The 19,376-nt window shown below is 35.4% G+C and overlaps 5 protein-coding genes across 5 annotated transcripts in view; 2 read left to right on the top strand and 3 right to left on the bottom strand.

Annotated features, from left to right (window-relative positions):
* CBG11187 overlaps positions 1 to 3,224 on the bottom strand; it is a gene marked incomplete at both ends in the record, with an annotated part of 6,168 nt that extends 2,944 nt beyond the window's left edge. The window contains 7 exons of the mRNA XM_002630408.1: positions 251 to 446; positions 491 to 662; positions 1,428 to 1,600; positions 1,647 to 1,788; positions 1,840 to 1,950; positions 1,992 to 2,096; positions 2,934 to 3,224. Of these exons, the coding sequence (XP_002630454.1) occupies positions 251 to 446; positions 491 to 662; positions 1,428 to 1,600; positions 1,647 to 1,788; positions 1,840 to 1,950; positions 1,992 to 2,096; positions 2,934 to 3,224 (1,190 nt within the window). The remainder of the gene's footprint in view (positions 1 to 250; positions 447 to 490; positions 663 to 1,427; positions 1,601 to 1,646; positions 1,789 to 1,839; positions 1,951 to 1,991; positions 2,097 to 2,933) is intronic.
* Positions 3,225 to 4,653: 1,429 nt separating this feature from the next.
* On the top strand, positions 4,654 to 5,618 carry CBG11186 (the record flags this gene model as incomplete). The annotated part of the gene is made up of 4 exons (XM_002630407.2): positions 4,654 to 4,866; positions 4,912 to 5,073; positions 5,207 to 5,443; positions 5,490 to 5,618. 4 exons carry the CDS (start codon positions 4,654 to 4,656, stop codon positions 5,616 to 5,618), a joined length of 741 nt encoding a protein of 246 aa, XP_002630453.2.
* Positions 5,619 to 7,026: 1,408 nt separating this feature from the next.
* On the bottom strand, positions 7,027 to 8,451 carry CBG11185 (the record flags this gene model as incomplete). The annotated part of the gene is made up of 2 exons (XM_002630406.1): positions 7,027 to 7,089; positions 8,299 to 8,451. 2 exons carry the CDS (start codon positions 8,449 to 8,451, stop codon positions 7,027 to 7,029), a joined length of 216 nt encoding a protein of 71 aa, XP_002630452.1.
* Positions 8,452 to 12,422: 3,971 nt separating this feature from the next.
* On the top strand, positions 12,423 to 13,385 carry Cbr-cyn-10 (the record flags this gene model as incomplete). Its single annotated transcript, XM_002630405.2, has 5 exons — positions 12,423 to 12,500; positions 12,825 to 12,986; positions 13,034 to 13,152; positions 13,200 to 13,280; positions 13,340 to 13,385. The coding sequence occupies 5 exons, from the start codon at positions 12,423 to 12,425 to the stop codon at positions 13,383 to 13,385; spliced, it is 486 nt and encodes a 161-aa protein (XP_002630451.2).
* Positions 13,386 to 13,493: 108 nt separating this feature from the next.
* Cbr-asm-1 lies at positions 13,494 to 18,002 on the bottom strand (the record flags this gene model as incomplete). The annotated part of the gene is made up of 11 exons (XM_002630404.1): positions 13,494 to 13,605; positions 13,650 to 13,834; positions 13,895 to 13,981; positions 14,025 to 14,127; positions 15,205 to 15,375; positions 15,618 to 15,698; positions 15,753 to 15,879; positions 15,923 to 16,475; positions 16,645 to 16,762; positions 16,813 to 16,897; positions 17,936 to 18,002. 11 exons carry the CDS (start codon positions 18,000 to 18,002, stop codon positions 13,494 to 13,496), a joined length of 1,689 nt encoding a protein of 562 aa, XP_002630450.1.
* Between the last annotated feature and the right edge of the window lie 1,374 nt (positions 18,003 to 19,376).

Raw genomic sequence — 19,376 nt, 5'->3', positions numbered from 1 at the left:
CACGCGCGAACGCGGAGCGTCCGTAACGGATTGTTCGCGAATCACCTGTGTAGAACGTCACTCAAACTGTTAACTTTGAGCTCATATATCTCGCTTTCTGTTGAAGATATCAAAAATGTGTAAACTGATAAAATGTTGCGGTTATTATGATAAATATTTTATCAGTTGACAATATGTTGATATCTTTCTCAGAAACCGAGATAATTGAGCTCTAAGGAAATACGGTATAATAATTGATTAAAAAACAAACTTGTAAATTCTTGGCTGCAACATGAGTTCAGTCAGCAACTCCACTTGTTGACGGTGTTTTCGACTGACGTAACGATAAATAAGAATGCCAAATGTGCTAACTGATATCGTTGCACAAATGAATATGGTAAGCATATCATCTAAAGCAATGGAAAGGTATTTTGGGCGGTGCCATGGGCGGGCGGATTCGAGAGGAACTAAATGCTTTTAATATTGAGAAAAAGTTTCAAAATATTCGTACCCATAGGAATCTCATCTGCACAAGATGTGGAATAGTTTTGAAGATAGAACATATTATTCTTGATTACTTGATTGTCAATGGTCTTATCCAGAAATCCAAGATTGACCAATGGAAGTGTGAAATCTTCATAAACATCATTCAATTCTTCGTTCATTACGATACGAACATGAGTCTGAAATCTGAAGTGGTGAGATGAAAGTTTCAGAATCAACCAGACAATCTACCGAGTCTTCCATAATTGTCGTTAGATTCTTTGTCATTGCACATTCAGAGTTGTCGATGAACAAATATGCGAAAGTTTGGTTTTTTGCAGTTGAGATGCTATTAACGTAGCTATTCAAAATCTGATCTTTGACAGCTGTACAATTCGTATTAGATTCTGCAAAAAAATGTATTGAGAAAGAAAAAAAATAAGGCGAAGAACTGACTGAAATGGTTCAAAGATTTCATACAGTTTGAGGCGAACATATGTGTTTTTTGACCCAACCACGGTATCACCAGATTCCAAGCTGTGTCATTCTGAAAGATAGTTTTATTAGCGGGAAAACTGTAAGCCAATTACTCTCGGTTCCTACACAAGATATCAAAAAGCGGTAAACTTGTAAATTGTTTATCAGTTCATCAGAAGCTTTCTGTCAGTTTACTCATTTTTGATATCTTTTACATGAACCAAGATAAATTAACTCTAACTAGACAGTGTGCGGGGCTGCTATTACAGGTTTTACGGTATTTGCTCTAATAGAGGGACAACCAAACCGTCAACTTTGAGCCCATATAACTAGATTCCTGTGAAAGATATCAAAAAAAAGATCAACTGAAAAACCACTTCTAAAATTATGATGAACAATTTATCAGTTCACAACTTTTTGATATCTTTCACAGGAATCGAGATACCTAGGCTCAAAGTCAGGGGACAGGATTACGGCATGTTTCGTACCTTGACAAGTTGAGTGTGTATGAAAGAAGAGTACATTTTAGTTAAAGCCATTTGGCAGGTCGGACCATTAATTGCAGTTTCAATTACATTCATTAATTGGGACATGTTGGCAGATGTCATGAATACATAGATATCAGATTGAGGTTTGTCTTCGTGAACGATTGCGGGGAATTCTAAAAAAAGATTTGGAACGCTTAAAATTTTTTTTGTAAAGTTTACCAAAATCTCTAGTTTCCTGAAATATAGCTCTGATGCTTGCCACATCTCGATCATCATCTATTCTGAAAACCGGAAATTCTGCTGCTTTGTCAAGAGGACTGAGGTCGAGATCTAGGGAAAGACCCAGACGTTGAGTGTTCTCCTAAAACTAATTATTATTATTGTTTCTAATTACATTTGAATAAAGTCTTACATTGGTATTATTGTTGAATACATCAGTAACATTGTATGGAACATAATTGGTTAAAAGAACAACTTGCTTTTTGAGGTATACTGTAGAATCGAGTTGATTATCTTTGGCCACCTAAAATGTTTGTTTAAAAAATATAAATTAGAATGACTCACATTGTCTAGTATTGACTTTGCTATTCCAACCAATTCAGGGGTTTCAGAATCTGTTTTTGAGCTAGCATAGAGCAAATTCATGTAATTGGTGTCGTTCACCCAATCCTGAAAACTATTAAAATTGAATAAGTAAAAACTTACACTTTGAGCTCAATTATCTCAATTTCCATATGAGATATCAAACAGTGATCAACTGATATAATGTTCATTATAATATCAAAAATATTTTGTCAGTTGACCATTTTTTGATATGTTTTACAGGAAATGAGATATTTTGGCTTAAAGTTTGGGGCTTTCTATCAGAATGTTAATATTTTGGCTTTTTCAATGAAAAATAGACAAATTTTAAGTCCTGACAAAACAGTTCAAAATGTTAAGACTTTTCTGAAATTTTCAGATTATATGAAACAAAGTTACAGCTTCAGTTTTATAATGACAACTTTTTTGAACGACTACAACCAACAACGCCAAATGAGAAACGATTTTAAATTATCTCCTCTCAGTGCAAATTTTGACATTTCCGGCACCTTTCTTGAATACAAATAGTATATCTCATCAGAATGGAATTTGGCAAAAAAGCTGCTAATCACAAAAATGAAGCTCGATTTTTGTTTAGTATACTATGAAATTTTCAGACAAATTGAATAACTCTGGGCTACTTTTGTAGAACTGAAAATCGATTATTTTCCACTGAAAAAGCCAAAACACGATCCTAGAAAACCATCCTATACTTGCACTTTGAGCCAATTTATCCCGATTCCAGTAGAAGATATCAAGTAGTTGTCAACTGACAAAATGTTTATTGTAATATCATAAAAATTTCGTCAGTTGACCACTTTCTGACTTCTGTAATGGAAATTGATATAATTCGGCTCAAAGTGCAAGCAAATGTTGGCGCAATTTGAAAATATCCAAATTTCCATGATAGAAAACTCTGCTTACATCAACTTCTTGAGTTAAATCTGTAGTTGTGATGATTGTGGAATAATTTGATCCAAAATAAAAATCGTATTTAATTTGTTGGCTCGAATTCATAGGCATAAACTTTGCATAGGCTTGCAGTAATTGTACGAATTCCACTTTTGTCGTATTTGAACATACTGTAACCAGTGCATATGCATTTGTTCCTACAGTAGGACAAAATAGTTGAGCTGGCGAGATAACAGGATTTTCGAGGATTTGAAAGGTTAGAGGTGGTAATAAAAGAAGAAGGAGAACTGTGAGCACTCGCATGCTCCGGAGTATGAGTGCGCCGAAACGTTTCTTCTGTCTCTCTATTTCATTATAGGAAGCAGTTTTGATGATAAGCCAATTTGTGTGTGTGTGTGTCTCGGTCGATAATTTATAACGCGATGATTGTGACCAATTTTTGAATACCGGAGGAGGAGTGTTAGAGAAAAAATGAATGATTTCTTTGACAAGAAGCGGGGTTACAGGGAATTAAAGTTTTTTATTGGTTATGACCTTCCGACGTCATTATTACTGCAAATTGTTTTGTGTCACTGGAGTCAGAAAAACAGTAAGAACAGTATGGGAAATAGGATTATAATTTGACTTCATTTTGTGACATCGATCTTTGCATGTGGGTTGACCAGAAGAGTTTCGAAATGACTACATAATACCTTCAAATCAGATTATATAATTAGTAAAGACCATTTTCTAGATAACTTTTTAGTTAAATGAATTTCCATTTTTTGTGGCCTCTTTGATTGTCCAATAAAGTAAACAAAAGGAATTTGTAGGGAACTTATTGAAAATCATCGAAATGTGAACAAAACATCTACCGTAACACTCTAACAGAGTGCCACCAGAAGTTTCAACATTGAGCTCATATAACCCAGTTCCTGTGAAAGATATCAAAAAGTAGTCTACTGACAAAATGTTTTTGATGATATGGTAAGTATTTTACTAGTTGACCACCTTTTGATATCTTTTGCAGAAAATGAGACATATGGGATCAAAGTTGACGGTTTGGGTGACCTTCTATTAGAGTGTTTACGGTAATTTGAATCTAATTCTTTAATAAAAAACAACTACATTAATGATTTTTCCTAAATTAAGAAAGGGAAATCGAAAGTTATTGTTATATAAAAGTATAATTCTTGGGAGAGAGAGAGGAAACTGATAACAAGGGCATATCAGTCAAAGTTTGAAAAAAGTAAGACTGGGAAAAAATTGGTACAGAACTTGAATTTTTCAGACTATTGACGTCAATAAACCGTACCATATTCCATGATTTCGGTGTACTTTCGCAGGTGATAATTATAGGGAAATTTTGAAAAAAAAACTGAACTTTTATATTCTTTTTATTGATTGGGTTGGTGAAAGTGATCTCTGTTTCAGAAATCGGCAAATAGCGGATAATTTGGAATTTTCTAAAAATTCTGTGAATGCAAGGTTTTCAATCTAGGTCTGTTTTATAACCTCCAAACTTTTTATTACATTTTCTAATAATACGTTCTTGAAATGACCTAAAAACAGTAACAAATAACAATTTTACAAAAATACAAAGACACTTTTCACGTGGTCCATGTGAGAAATCAAGCTGATCTACATCCCCTTTTTTCTCAACTTACTCGTCAGCAGACGCGTCAGTGCCCAACTGAAATTCAGTTTATTTTACGACTAAATAAGCGAATAATCAAGTTTATTGGCTGCAACAATGATGAGAAGATCCGCAGGAAAGGATTCAAAACGTATCGTTCGCCCCTTCAGAAATTTTCCATTCTCTCATTTTTCAGCCTATACAACGGAAGACACGGACTTGCCAAAGAAATGTGTCGTGATTCGTAAGAAGAAGATTGGGGATAGCATTGAGAAGATCGAGTTGCGCTACGTGGCATACAACAAATTGGAGAAAGGGGCTCATAGTACTGTAAGTTGATAGAAGCGGTTTAGATGACGTGAGGGAGGGTTTCAGACAATGGAGGCTATCAACGATGCATCGTCCTACATGAGAGATCGTGCTGGGGATCTTGACTATCAAGATACGTCATCCACCTCTCTTCAGAAGACGGTCACAGTCGTGAAGAGTGAGGAGAAGGAGAAGAAAAAATTGGAACAGTGTCTTCCATTTCTTCAGGTAGGCTGGAAATTGTAGAGTTTTTAGAGCTTCTCTAAATCTACATTTTCCAATATAAACCAATTCAAAACATTGAGATCGAAATTTTCTATGAAATGATTTAAAAACAGAAGCATTGAAATATTTTGTTTAGAGTATGCGTGCTCGTTTCGCTGAGAATGAGAAGAGCAATATGTACAGCACCCATAAGAGAACCCAAAATGGGGCACTCAAAATTCTCTGTGATGAAATTCTCGAAGAGGCAGAGTATATTCTGAACAACGGACATCCAGTCACTTCGGATATCATCAAAAAGATTGCCAAAATGAACACTCTTTCAAGACAAGTCATTGCAAATGAGAGCAAGATGGAGAGTCTCATTCCGGATGAGGTAACCTTTAGATAATGAATGAAAAAATATTTTCAAATGATTTCAGAACGAATTGGCTGCTTCCAAATCGAAGACCAGTGACAATACACTAAATAGTGCCCATCCAGCTGTTTTGCCACCAAAGAGAATGCTATACTACTTTTTGATACGAATTTTAATTTTATGTTCCGAATAAATCTTTCGTGAACTCTTTTTTTTTGACCATATGCCACAAACTTGTACTTATAATTATAATTTTATTCTCAAGTAATGAGTTTGTATAAAAAATATGATGTGGAAGTTCTTGGTTTCAATGGATTCCTTTATTATTTTTTCTTGATTCTTGTTGGAGTAAGCGTTGTTTTTGAGCTAGACATGTAAATGAGATGCCCTTCACCTTTTGACCAATTGTCTTGGAGACACTTTTTCTATGAATTTAGTTCACCTGAGTATGAAAAAAGAGTGTCCCCTCGTGTATGCGAAAAAAAGCTAGCTCCGCCCACGCAACCACCGCGGAAGTTTAGGATATGTAAAGAAATATATGCAAAATCGGGTTTTTCAGTTGATTTTCGGTCATTTTGACCACTTTCAGAAGCCTGAAGCTCGACTGTTCAGTTTTCGATTACTTTGTAGTTTTTGGAGGATTTAAAACAGACCTAGACTGAAAACTTTGCATTCGCAGAATTTTTTGCAAACTCCTAGTTTTTTCAGCCTTTTGCTGATTTCTGAAAAAGACCCCATTTGGTACATTTTTGTACGGAAAATATGGAAAAATAAGTGTCTATCAGAAATCGGCATATAGCTGAAAAACTAGGAACTTTCAAAAAATTCTGTGAATGAAAAAGTTTTCAATCTGGCTCTGTTTTATACCCTCCAAAATTAAATTTTTCAAATTGAGCCGACACTTTACAGCCGTTCTCCAGACTCTGAAAAATGGTCAAAATCGCTCAAAATCAACTGAAAAACATAATGTTGTATATCTTATTGGCAGGTACTGTATATATTTTCAATATGATTTTATTTCAAAAATTTCTTGAAAATTCACTTTTCCTTTTAAAAAATAGCTAAGAAATTCAAAAATCATGAGAATCTCAGAAGCGCAGTGTTGCAAAGTCCGGATAAGGCGGTTGTGTGGGCGGAGCAACATTTTGTCTGCATACGGTAGGCGACAGTTTTTTTACTCCGATAATAAATGACATTAACCTTAGGGCCCGTTTTTCTTGGGGAAATTTTTTATCTGAAATTAATTTATTTTCAGTCCATTTCATGCAGTTTCGTTCTTCGTTGGACAACATCCGACTCTTACAATCTTCCTGCCTTTGTAAGCGTTTTCAAAGATTCATTGTTTTCTTATTTTTCATTTTCAGAAAAACAAAAAACGCCTGCATTTCGGTTCGAACTTGAGCGATGCAGACTCTCTGAGCTTTTATCGTGTACGAGAGACGCAGATTCAGAAGAGGAAATGAGGGGATTCAGAAGGATTCAGAAGCAGTACATCTTTTGTTTTTTATTGTATTTGAAGTGATAATAAAGAGGAAAAAACTTTTCATTGTTTTCTTCATAATTCAACAGAGGGAAAAGAGAGAGTCGTTTTTAAAATCTTCTTAGCGTTGTAGACGCTGTCTGTAGGCCATCGGATGGAAGGGACGACGGACTTCGCGAGTGAACTGAAAAAAGAATAGAGTCATGAGGAAAAGGGGATTTGGTGTTTTCTGGGGGCTACTACTCCTAACTAAGATTCTTATGTTTTTTGGAAATTCAAAGATTAGGCAACACTGGGTTAAGACGTCTTGGTCAATGATGTTGCAACGATGATGGGGCCGTTGACGTGACAGAAGATTCTGGAGACACCATGGGACAGGAAATCTACTTTGAGTGTAGTCTCAAGAAGAGCTTTGCAGACGGGGGAAAGGGTCCAAGAAGATGAAAAGTTCAGTATAGAATTTTGCAAAATGTCCAGTTCTTTTTTTTGTTTGCAAGACAATGCTAATTTAAAATTCTTGAATTGAAAAAAAATTGGCTCATACATTAAAGATTTTCCCGAAATTCAGTTCATATAAGCCTCCCGAGGAGTTCAATTTGTAGGAGGATTGAAAGTGCGGCGCCGCTACCGGCTACGCTACGATGGCGCAAGTTGGTTCGGTATCTCATGTCCTGTAAAAGGTATCAAAAAGTGGTCCACTGACAAAATGTTTATCATATTATTACAAACATTTTATCAATTGAGCACTTTTTGATAACTTTAACAGGAAGTCTGATTCAGAACCGGTCGCATAAGATAGACAAAACCGTAGTTTTCAGTTGATTTTCGGCTATTTTGTGCATTTTTCAGTGGTCTGAAGCTCGGCTGTCAAGTTTCCGATCACTTTGAAAATCTTGAAGGGTTTAAAACAGACCTAGATTGAACACATTGCATGCACAGAATTTTTTGAAAGTGCTTAGTTTCTCAGCTATTTGCCAATTTCAGAAAGACCCACGGTTTCAGTACAAAAACAGGTAAAAAAGGGTGTCTTTCAGAAATCGAAAATAGCCGAAAAACTAGAATTTTACAAAAAAAAATTGTTAATGCAAAGTTTTCAATCTGTTTTACACCCTCCAACATTTTCAAATGGATCAGAAACTTGTCAGCCGAGCTCCAGACTCTTGAAAATGGTCACACTGGCCAAAAAACAACTGAAAACTACCTTTTTGTATGTCTAATGGACCGGTACTGCATATTAGAGCGGGCTCACGGCCAGAATTCATACGCACGTACGCACGGCCATGTACGCACGACCAGAATTCAGAACCTAACTCAAAAAAAACTCCGAAACTAAAATCTCGTCCCCTCCTTTCAAAATTGGCCCTTAATTCTATCTTTCTCACTTCACTCTCACCTCATAATCATCGTAGAAATCGTGAGTCGGATCCCAACGACGATAACGGAAGTACTTTGGCTGGAACGGCCGCGTTCCGAATCTCATTCCAGCAGCCTCGGTGGCTTGAGCAAAAAGAGCGAAGAGCAAAAGGATGACAAGAAGAGAACGCATTCTGTAGACTTTTTCGGAATGAAAGTGTGTGTCTCGGTTGAGCAATGCGAAGAAAAGAAGAAAAAGGGGAGGGGAAAAGTGGGCGGGGCTTGTATGGCATTGAAAAGATTGATGATGGAAGAGGAGGAGGAGAATAAGGGGAAGAAGGGAGATTAGAATGAAGAATGGGTAGGAGAATCTGAAGTCTTGCTCTTTTTTGGAAACTTTCTACACGTATTTTGGTAAAGTCTTCCATGCATCTGAAAGAAGGGAAAGGAAACAGAAAACGTGCAATGAGAAAATTGATATAATTGGATACAGAATTTGGAAGAAAGGAGAGAGGGGAGCCCGAATTCAGATGAAGATGGTGACGAATGAGAGAATGTATTCTGATACAATGGAAGAAGAAAAAAGAAAAAAAAAGCAAAAAGGAAAATGAAATGTATGGGTTCGTCATATAAGATTCATAAATAACAAATGGGTTGTACGAGAAAATCTTATTAAAAATGATGGCTGGACGGAAGAGAAAAAAGTGATTACGGTAGGAGTAGATAGAATATCCAAAAATGGGAAATTAAAAAAAAAGGAGAGAATCGGGAATGTGGGTGAATTTCGAATGGGTTGAGTACACTTTTTAAAGCAAGAAAAGTTGTGTGAATGATTAGCAACATGAATGATTAGCAACATGGCTGAGCCAAACAATTTGTCGGATTTTAAAACCAGGAAAAAATCTTGACGAAACATTTTTCGAAGCTCGGGAAACTAATAACTTTTGGACCTGGGAACATCATTCGTGAAGAATTCAAAAGCTGAAATTTTTTATTTTTCAATGTTATAGAAGAACCGTCTAACTTTTAATTTTGAGCAATTTTATCTCGGTTCCTGCAAAAAATATGACAACAGTGACAACTAATAAAGTGTTAATCATAATATCAAAAAAATTTTATCAGTTGACAAATTTTTGATAACTTGCATAAAAATTGAGATAATTGAGCTTAAACTTGACAGTGTCAGGGCACTTCTATTACAGGATTTACGGTGATCTGAAAAAAGAAGAAAGTTATTGGATAAATTTGGATTCACTTGAGAAGCTCAAAAGTATTTCGAGAACTCTCCATATATTCTCTAAGCCCAAGAAACTTTGCAAATACGTTTCCACTCTAAAATAATTCTCATTTCAACCCGAAATTTTAGCCGAATTCCGGAAAAAGTTTGTTCTCGGATGTCGAATTTCGTTCATCGATTCACATGATTATCGATAAATGATTTATAGGACCTCCTATGTTTTAACATTAAAATTTAAAACAATTATTATCATCATATTCGGAAGCATGGGGAAAAATCCAGCCAGCTCCGTCTTCTTCTGATATGTTTTCTTATTTTTTGAAGTCATTTTTTTGTTTTTAAAACTGAAATTCTCAATATTTTCCCCTCCTCTACTCTCTCTCTCTACTCCCGCTTTCACCCGCCCGCTTCTGCTCAGCCGCCGTTCAGCCGCCAATCGTCCTTTCATAATAACATAAAGGATGAAAATTCGAAAAACGTATCGTTAGAATTTGATTTCATTGCGTTTTTGTTGATGAAGGAGCAAAAAAGCTACATCAAAAAATCAGCTACCCAACACAAAAATATATAAATTTACGGCGACTTTTCATCTCTCGTCAAACCAGCAAGAAATTCGGAAATCTGACATCTTTGATTTATGATTCGCGGAATTAATTTATTCAGAAATCCAGGCAACCAAAATCCAAAAAACTTTAAAATCCAAGACTTGGATTCCAAGTCAACATGTTTTTCTCTCTTTGGTACTAGTAGTCACAAAATAGTTATAGTCTGGCTGATAAATATATTTCCCATTCAGAAGTACACTTTTAGAAAATTCAAAGAAGACTATAAATTATAAGAATAATCTTTGGCTTCGGGAAAAGTGCCAAATATAAATTCCACTAGCGTCATAACTCGGGTATAATCTCAACTGGGATCAAGACAGAAACATGGATTAGTCATTGCGGTTTACAAGAAAAACGGCGAGTTCCAAGAAACCAGAAAATTAGAATTCGAATGACAGTTTTCGTGTTAAAAAGAAAAAAGACACACTAATTAGGTAAAAACCGAACGGGTCAGAAAATTTGAAATTGTTGGAGGATGAGAAACGCCGGTGGCCGTGGCCAAAGTCCTACAACGACAACTACCGTAACCTAAGAATATTTTGCGATTTTCCGAAAGAAAAATGTATTTATTATTATTATTATTAGACTTTTGAAAAAAAAACTTTAGACCTTTTTATGTTTTTCAGCTATTTTTGACGATCCTTTTTCGATTTTTCCGGTTTTTTTGTCTGAAATTTGACGATACGGTGTTCATGAAGATTACTGTAGATTACTGTAAACAGCTAATTTCCGATTGTAGTTCTTTTTTGTTACAAACACAATCACGTCAAATTGCAGATAACTAACTATTTTTGGGTTGATTTTCGTGACGTGATTGTGTTTGCTACAAAAATGTACTAAATACAAAAGGAAATCTACAGTAAACTGCAGCAATCTTCTTCACGAACACCGTTCCATCAAATTTCAAACAAAAAAACCTTAAAATCGAAAAAGAAACGTCAAAAATAGCTGAAAAACCTAAAAAGGTCTAAAACTTTTCATTTTTATTTTGAAAACTCGCAAAAATCCCGCAGATTTTTCAGTTTTTCAGTTTTAGCGGGAATTAAAACAAAGATTCGAGAACTATTACTCTTGTCCGAAATCAATGCACGTTGCGGCCGAGAAAACAACGGTGGGCGGAGCTTAGCTCCCACAGAGAGAACCTTACTGTATTTTTCAAATTATTGCACGCGCCTTTAATACAGTACCTCAACATTTGTCGGATTTTCTCAAATTTCTCTCATTTTTTCGCTTGTTTCTGTCTAATTTTGTGTAATTCTTATAAATCTTTTATTTATTTTTCTTATAAAATAGAAAAAAACAGCCAAATAGGGCCCAAAATAAAAAACGTCTGAGGTACGGTATTTAAAGGCGCATGCATCAATTTCTTTTCTCGTTATGCGACCGACGATGCGATTTTGAGTAAATTTTCGGCCGCAACGTGCATTGATTTCGGACGAGAGTAATATCTAGAAGTTCCCAGAAATGGACTAGAACTGAGAATTTTTCGCTTTTTGATGCGATTTTTCGAGGTTTTGCAGATTTGTTCGAGTTTTTCGCATTAATATAAGGAAAATACATAACTTTTCAAACATTTAAATGTATTTAAAGCTACTAGAACATATATTTCGAAGATTACTGATAGTTTTTAGTGGAAAGAAACGAAAAGACACCACTTTACAGAAACCGAATAAGTGGAAATGTGCTTTAGTCGTCCAGGAAGATACTCTTCCTTCTAATTAGCCTCGTTTTTTGCCGTTATTTTTAACTCGAAAAAAGAAGAAGAAGATGTTGGATTGTGACACGCCATAACATACAATTGAATATGTACAAGTGACGGAAATGATGTAGTCTTCTCGAAAGCTGACAAAAGAAATTTTGTGGCTAAATTCAATTCGCAGCTTTTTTCTTTTAAAAATACTAGAGTTTTTGGCAACAAAAAACGCACAAAAAGGTTAGAGGAACTGATATGTTTTCGGGGAATTTGGGAATCCAGAAGATGTCTCAAGGGAGAAATTCGTATGAATGAGTGAAGTGTGACTTGTTGAAAACTGAACATAATATTTTTTAAAAATATATTTTTGAATTTTCGAATGCGGAACTCTAGTTTTTAGACTCTAAAATTCGGTGATAAAGATAATAAAGTTTTTCAATGAGGTTTTCGAAACTTCGACTTGAACTCCCTCGTCTTTAACGAACAGCTGGCCTAGCCGTTTTGCCGGCCACCCGGCCGTGGAGTCCTCGAGGAAAACAGATTTTCGAATTAAAAAACTCAATTTTTCGAATTTTTTCTCTTTTTTTTCGAATTTTTGTCGATGAATCTTGACTCAAATTTTTTGCAGAATGTCAGTCACACTTCACACAACTTCTGGAGATATCAAAATCGAGCTTTATGTAGATGACGCCCCCAAAGCTTGTGAGGTAAAATTTTCCTACTCTGGTAATCGGTTTCTAACCAGTTTCGGGCAATTTTCCAACCAGATTCGGGAACGCGCATTTTCCAACCAGATTCGAATAAAATTCCAACCAGATTCGGAAGGTTTTTATTTTCCGACCAGATCTGGCGATTTTCTGACCAGATCTGGTGATTTTCTGACCACATCCGACCGAGAAAGCTAATTTCCCTACCTGATTCGGACAATTTTCTAACCAGATTTAGCCGTTTCTGCTCCGGAATTTGCCCGAATCTGGTTGGAAACCGATTACCAGAGTACTCTATTTTCAAAAAACAATCGATCTTTTCAGAATTTTCTCGCACTATGTGCCAGCGACTACTACAACGGATGCATTTTTCACAGAAATATCAAAGATTTCATGGTGCAGACTGGCGATCCGACTCATTCTGGAAAAGGAGGCGAGAGCATTTGGGGCCAACCGTTTGAAGATGAATTCGTCAGTGCGTTAAAAGTAAGATTTTTGTTGAAACTGTTTAAAATTAATGCGATTTCTTTTAGCATGATACTCGTGGCTGCGTTTCAATGGCAAACAACGGACCGGATACCAATAAATCGCAATTTTTCATCACCTACGCGAAACAACCACATCTCGACATGAAGTACACATTATTCGGAAAGTGAGTTGCAAAACCTAAATTTTCGGAACAGAATTGGAAATTTTCAGAGTCATCGATGGTTTCGACACTCTCGAAGAGCTAGAAACGATAAAAGTCGACAACAAATATCGTCCCTTGGTGCAGCAAAAGTGAGTAATATTACTAGTAATTGCAGGGGAAAAATTCCACCAAAATTGCTTCATTTCAGAATCCAAAGTGTGACAATTCATGCGAATCCATTGGCATCAGACTGAACACTCACAATCGGGATCTCATTGTCATAAAAATTATCAATTTCACTATTTATTATTTTCAAAAATTTTCAACAAAAAAAACTTGAAGATCAAATGTACATTCCAAGATCATAAATTAGGACAGTAAAGCGTTGAATTGTGGTGACCCATTCGGAGATTGCACATGAGTTGCTGGCGACAAGTGACGTCGCATTGTGGAGACGAATTTCGGAAGGCATACCTATAACTTTTAATTAAAAATTGACCTAAAATCCAATAGCTCACTTGTAAAACTGTTCCCTTTTCTTTTCATTTTTAAATAGTTTCTGGATGACCGTGTTCCATGAAACCGGAGATAAATCATCCATTGCATATGCTTCTCGAGCTGAATACAGCTTTTCCCAAACCGGTGCCTTATCCTCTGTAGCCTTTTCCAAGTCAGCCGAATAGGAAGTGTAGTCCACAATTTTCTGAAAAATAATTGGCTTTGTTAGCAGAATTTCTAAGTTTCAAACAACAAAAAAGCTTACAAATTTATTATAAGGATCCACCTCGTACACACGATACGCTGGATTCTGATACTCGAAAGTTGTCACCGAAGGAGCAGCATATCCGACCTGAAACCCAAAATTATAATTGACCAAAAAAAAAAGAAATTACCCCAATCGGTTTGCTGGACACATTGTGCATATCTTCGTAGAATACAGTGAAATAATCCAAATGATCGTGTCCGAAGAACTGGGCAGCGATAGTGGATTCGAATCTGTAATTTTATGATTTGTTGAAGACTTTTTATTGCATCAAAACATATTAAAAATATGTAGAATCATAAAGCAACAAAAAATTACATGTCTGAAAACTTCTGGAAGGTTCTGGAATTGTTTTTGAATTCTCGCAAAAAAATGAAAAATTTGCGGTTTTTTGCGATTTTCCTTCGATTTTATGCAAAATTTTTAGACCTTTTTAGGTTTTTCAGCTATTTTCGACGGTTTTTTTCCGATTGTTCTGGTTTTTTGTCTGAAATTCGACGGAACGGTGTTCGTAAAGATTACTGTAGATTACTGTAGAAAGCTAATTTCCTTTTGTAGTCTATTTTTCTACAAAAAAAATAGTTATTTATCTGCGTTTTGACGTGATTGTGTTGGCGACATAAATAAACTACAAAATAAAGAAAATGGTTTTCTACAGTAACCTACAGCAATCTTTACGAACACCGTTCCGTTAAACTTCATACAAAAAACCGGAAAAAAGAATAGTCGAAAATAGCTGAAAAACCTAAAAAGGTCTAAAAATTTTACTCAAAAATCGATTTAAAAATACATTTTTCTCTCAAAAAAATCGCGAAAAACCGCTAACTTTTCAGTGTTTTTAGTTTTCGCGGAAACTCAAAAAATATTCGAGAACCACCGAAACAATCAACTGTTAGCCCAGATATCCCGTTTCTTGTGAGAGGTATCAAAATTTTGTCAACTGATAAGTTTTTCATCATAATAACACAAGTACTTTGTCAGTTGACCACTTTTCGATATCTCTCACAGGAACCGAGATAATTGAGCTCAAACTTGACAGGGTTTAATCATTTTATTACAGTGTGCGATCCTTTCTATAACATTATTATCTCGGTTCCTTATTGTCAGTTGACACATTTTTGATATCTCTCACAGAAACGAAGATATATGGGCTCAAAGTTGATGTTAATGATGGAACTTTATTAGAGTGTTTACGGAAATTGAATCTAATAGTAAGTCTTGAATAAAAAACGGCTACAGTAATCATATTTTTTATGTAATAAAAAAGTAATTTATGGTCGAATTCCCTAAATTTCAGCCAAAAAACATACCTCTGAATAACACGATAATAATTGAATGCCCAGCCTTCGAGACATTCAGAATCTCCAGGTGGAATATGTGCCAACACATAGACCTGCTCTCCTTTCAGCTCCGATTCGTACAATTCTTTCACGAACCAAGACATTGAAGAGTCTGGATCGCTTTGATTCAAATACAAAAAGCTGAAAAATTTCAGAGTTTTTACTTGTAAACACTCTAATAGAAGGGCGCCCAACCCGCCTACTTTAAGCCTATATATCTCATTTTCTATAATAGATATGAAAAAGTGACTAACTGAAAAAATATGTTTGATAGCATCAGCTACATTTTATTAGTTGATCACTTTTTGATATCTTTCACAAAAACCGAGATATATGGGCTCAAAGTGGCGGGTTGGATGGCCTTCTTTTACGGTAAATCTTACAAATTTGTGACTTCACAGAATCCAGTATTCAGCGAGACCAGCTTGAGTCCATCCATTATTTGGGTTGCATAGGAACCGCGTCTGAATTTTGTGAAAAAATTGAAATTCAGATTTTGAAGAAAAATAAGAACTTACTTTAAAAGACTTTCATCAGCTCCTTCGGTCAACCATGGATGGCTCATTGCCAGGAACTCTTTGTACAACCAAGTTGGCCAGAACCTTTCATCGACGTTGTGAGGAGCAAAACTATTCACTGGGACACCTGAGATATTGGAAAATATTATAACACTAAATTTTAAACAAACCTTCATGATTTCCCAGTGCCCAATATATCGGAGTCGTTGGAAAAGAGTTTTGTACCAGACGATGAAGTTTGCGAAGCACCGAAAGATGTTCTTCAATTGAATACTCCCAATCCACGTGGTTAATATAATCCCCAGTCATTAGAACCATATCAATCATATGGGTTTTATTGATATGTGATAGCATATTCTCAACTGTCCAAAATGGAATATCACACTTCCCAACTGATCCCCAGTAGCCGGATGCTTTCTTAGGTTCAGCTACTGACTGTCGACAGCATACCGGATCATCACAATTAGCTTCCGATGGATATTTGTATTCGAAATCCACGTGGAGATCAGTTAACTGGAGTACATTTAGATTTTGAGAAGCCGACATTTTAGGCTTCTTCTCTTTCTTTTTGAAAACTCTCTTTCGTTTTGGTTTTGGAGGAAGTGCAACTTTCCATCCGGATTCGGATGGATCTGTTGGATCTGCACAGTCTGGTAGAATTATTCCACAGATTTGAGATGGACTCTCATTTGCAAGCCTTCGAAAGACATAGAAGAATTCGTCCTAAAATGATTTGAGAGATGTCAAAAGTTTAGGCTCAATTATCTCGGCTTCTATGAGAGATATCAAAAATAGGTCAACTGATAAAACACTTTTGACATTATGATAAGCATTTTAACAGTTGACAGCTTTTTTGTATCTTTGACAGGAACTGAGAACACTTTACACTTACTCGAAACTGAGATGAGATTCCATCACAAACTGCCCATGGTTGTTTCGCAAAAAGTTTGCAGATGATCGTTGCAAAATCCAGAACGACCGGTTCCGAAACATCAAATTTCAAAATAAAACTGAAATTTTCATTGTTATTTTTCAAGATAAAAATTTTGAACATGGTTACCTAGCAACTGTTATAAGACCGGTACATGATGCACATAACGGCTGGAATCCATATTTGTCGTATCTCACTTTCTTTGAGCAGTTCTCTGTAACTTGGTTTTCTTGATGTAAAGGTTGGGGACATGATATTTCTTCTAATATTTTGAAAAATTTTTAAATGTATTTCATACCTGACATTTGCTTTATTTTTCCATTCACTTCTCACGCTCCCCTCGTCAGTAGCCCGCCCGCTTCTGCGCAGCCGCCGTTTAGCCGCCAATCGTCCATTCAGAATAACCGAGAGTTTTCTGGTGAAAATTTGAAACACATATCGTTTTTGAAACACATATCGAATTTTGTTTCTTAAAAGTGAGAGACATGAAAAATAATTTCCCCAAAATTCCTTTTAAATATGCCCCTCGAGGAGTTGAACTTGTCGGGCGAGTATTGAAGACGATGCGCCGCTACCGACTGAGCCACGCGGGCAAAAGTGGAAAATCTCCTGTCCCCCCACCTTTAAATTAGGTTTTTGATAAAAATCTCAAGAACTCATATTTTCCCTCATTTTGGAGCAGCAGGAGTGCCGAAAATAGGCGAGTCGCGGCTGAAGACCGCTGAAGGGCCAACGATGATCCGTCGGGGAGCTATGAGTGAAAATATGAGTTCTTGAGATTTTCGTCAAAATAACTAACAATAAGGAATCAAATTCTAACAATACGTTTTTTTTTTTAAAGTTTTCATCAGAAACCTCTTCGTTATTCTGAACGGACGATTGGCGGCTGAACGGCAGCTGAGCAGAAGCGGGAAGTAAAGGGAAAAATAATGCAAATTTTTACTTAAAAAAACATTGCAAAGTTCCGAAAAATGCTTCAAAAAATAATAAGAAATACAAGAAGAAGACGGAGCTGACTGGATTTTTGACTCCAAAAAAATCTCATATCCAACTTCGAGGTCAATTTTCTCGATTCCTATAAAAGATATCGAAAATTTGCTAACTGATAAATTGTTTATCATTTCGCCAACAATTTATAAGTTGACATCTTTCATATATCTTCGACAGGAACCCAGGAAAGTTGTCTCATAGTCGAAGGCCGGGGGCCCTTCTATTAAAGATCTTACGGTAATTTAATGCAAATCATTCTCACCTTTCGTTCTCAAAACTGTTCCTTCTGATAATATAAAAATTGAAAATATCAAATAGATAACTTTCATATCCTGAAAAAAGAGCAAAATATAAAGATCGTAAGAAGAAAAAAGTAATAAGTAATAGAAAACAGAAACAAAAAAGACAGAAATAAAGTGAAGAATTTCGGAGACACTAACTTGTCAGCTGTTCTCCTTCGGTCATGAGAGAAATTCGAGATCATTCTAACATACTAAAAGTGACCGAGAACTCAGAAAATGGGTTCTAGGACTTGAAAAGTTTTAGAATTTTCAAGAATTTCTAAAAGTTCTAGAAGTTATGAAAATGACTGAAATTCCTCGTGCCTTGCAAATCATATGATTTAAAACTGTCCTAAAACAAAAGGGAAGACCTCGACGTATGACTAATAGACAATAACACAAAAATCAGACGATGAATATGGTCAGATCAAAGAACTATGAACAGTGTCCTATCTTATCAAAACAGTTCATTGCATAGTTTAGGAATCAATATCTTATCAGAAAGTCAGTCACGTGACGAATTCAATAGAAGAAGATCCAAATCCAGTTTCGGTTCTCATATCAATCGAAGGATACAAAGTTTGAAAAAGAAATTTCTATCTTCTTTTTGAAAAAATTTCTTCAACTTGTAGTTTCATTTGGACTGCCTCTCTCCATGGCCTTGCATTGTTTATAAAATTCAGTTCCGTTTTCTTTTTTCAAGTTGATATAGTCTAAAATTTTTCAATAGTTTTATGAAGTTTGTTCAGAATTTTCGGGAAGTTTCGGAATATCTCGATTTTTCGGAATTTTCAGAATTTTCAGGATTTTTTGGAGTTTCCGGAATTTTCCGAATTTTTGGAATCTAAAAAAGAATGATGAGAAAATAAAGACTTCAGATTTTTGTTCAAAAGGTCTACATAGATAAAGTTTTTCGTAGTTATAATTATTCATAAGCTACGACATTTCCTCAATAGAAGCCAATTAACCATCAACTTTAAGCGTGATTATCTCGATTTCTAAGAAAGATACCAAGAAGTTGTCAACTGATAAAATAATAATCACGATATCACTAATATTTTATCAGTTGACAATATTTAATACCTTTTACAGAAATCGAGATAATTGAGCTTAAAGCTTACGGTTTGGGTGGAGCTTCGATTTCAGGTTTCAAAAGTTCCTTGAAATTTTGAAAGCTAAGAAATTCTTCAAAACTCCAAAAGTTTTCGTATTTCCAAAAAAACCAAAAGTTCCAAAAAAATCAAGAAATTCTGATAAGTTCAGCGAAATTCCGAAAATTCCGAAAAAAAAATCTAAAAATAGGTTTAAGGGAAATTCCCAAAATTCAGAAAAATCTTCAATTTCCGAAAAATCAAGATATTCTATAAATTCAGAAAACTCTTTAAATTCCGAAAAATTCTTGAATTTCTGAAAATTTCAAGA

The sequence above is a fragment of the Caenorhabditis briggsae genome (assembly GCF_000004555.2).
Source record: "Caenorhabditis briggsae complete genome, chrII, whole genome shotgun sequence".
NCBI lineage: Eukaryota > Metazoa > Nematoda > Chromadorea > Rhabditida > Rhabditidae > Caenorhabditis > Caenorhabditis briggsae.
The sequence above is the reverse complement of the archived record's forward strand: the minus strand, read 5'-3'. Positions and strand labels throughout refer to the sequence as shown.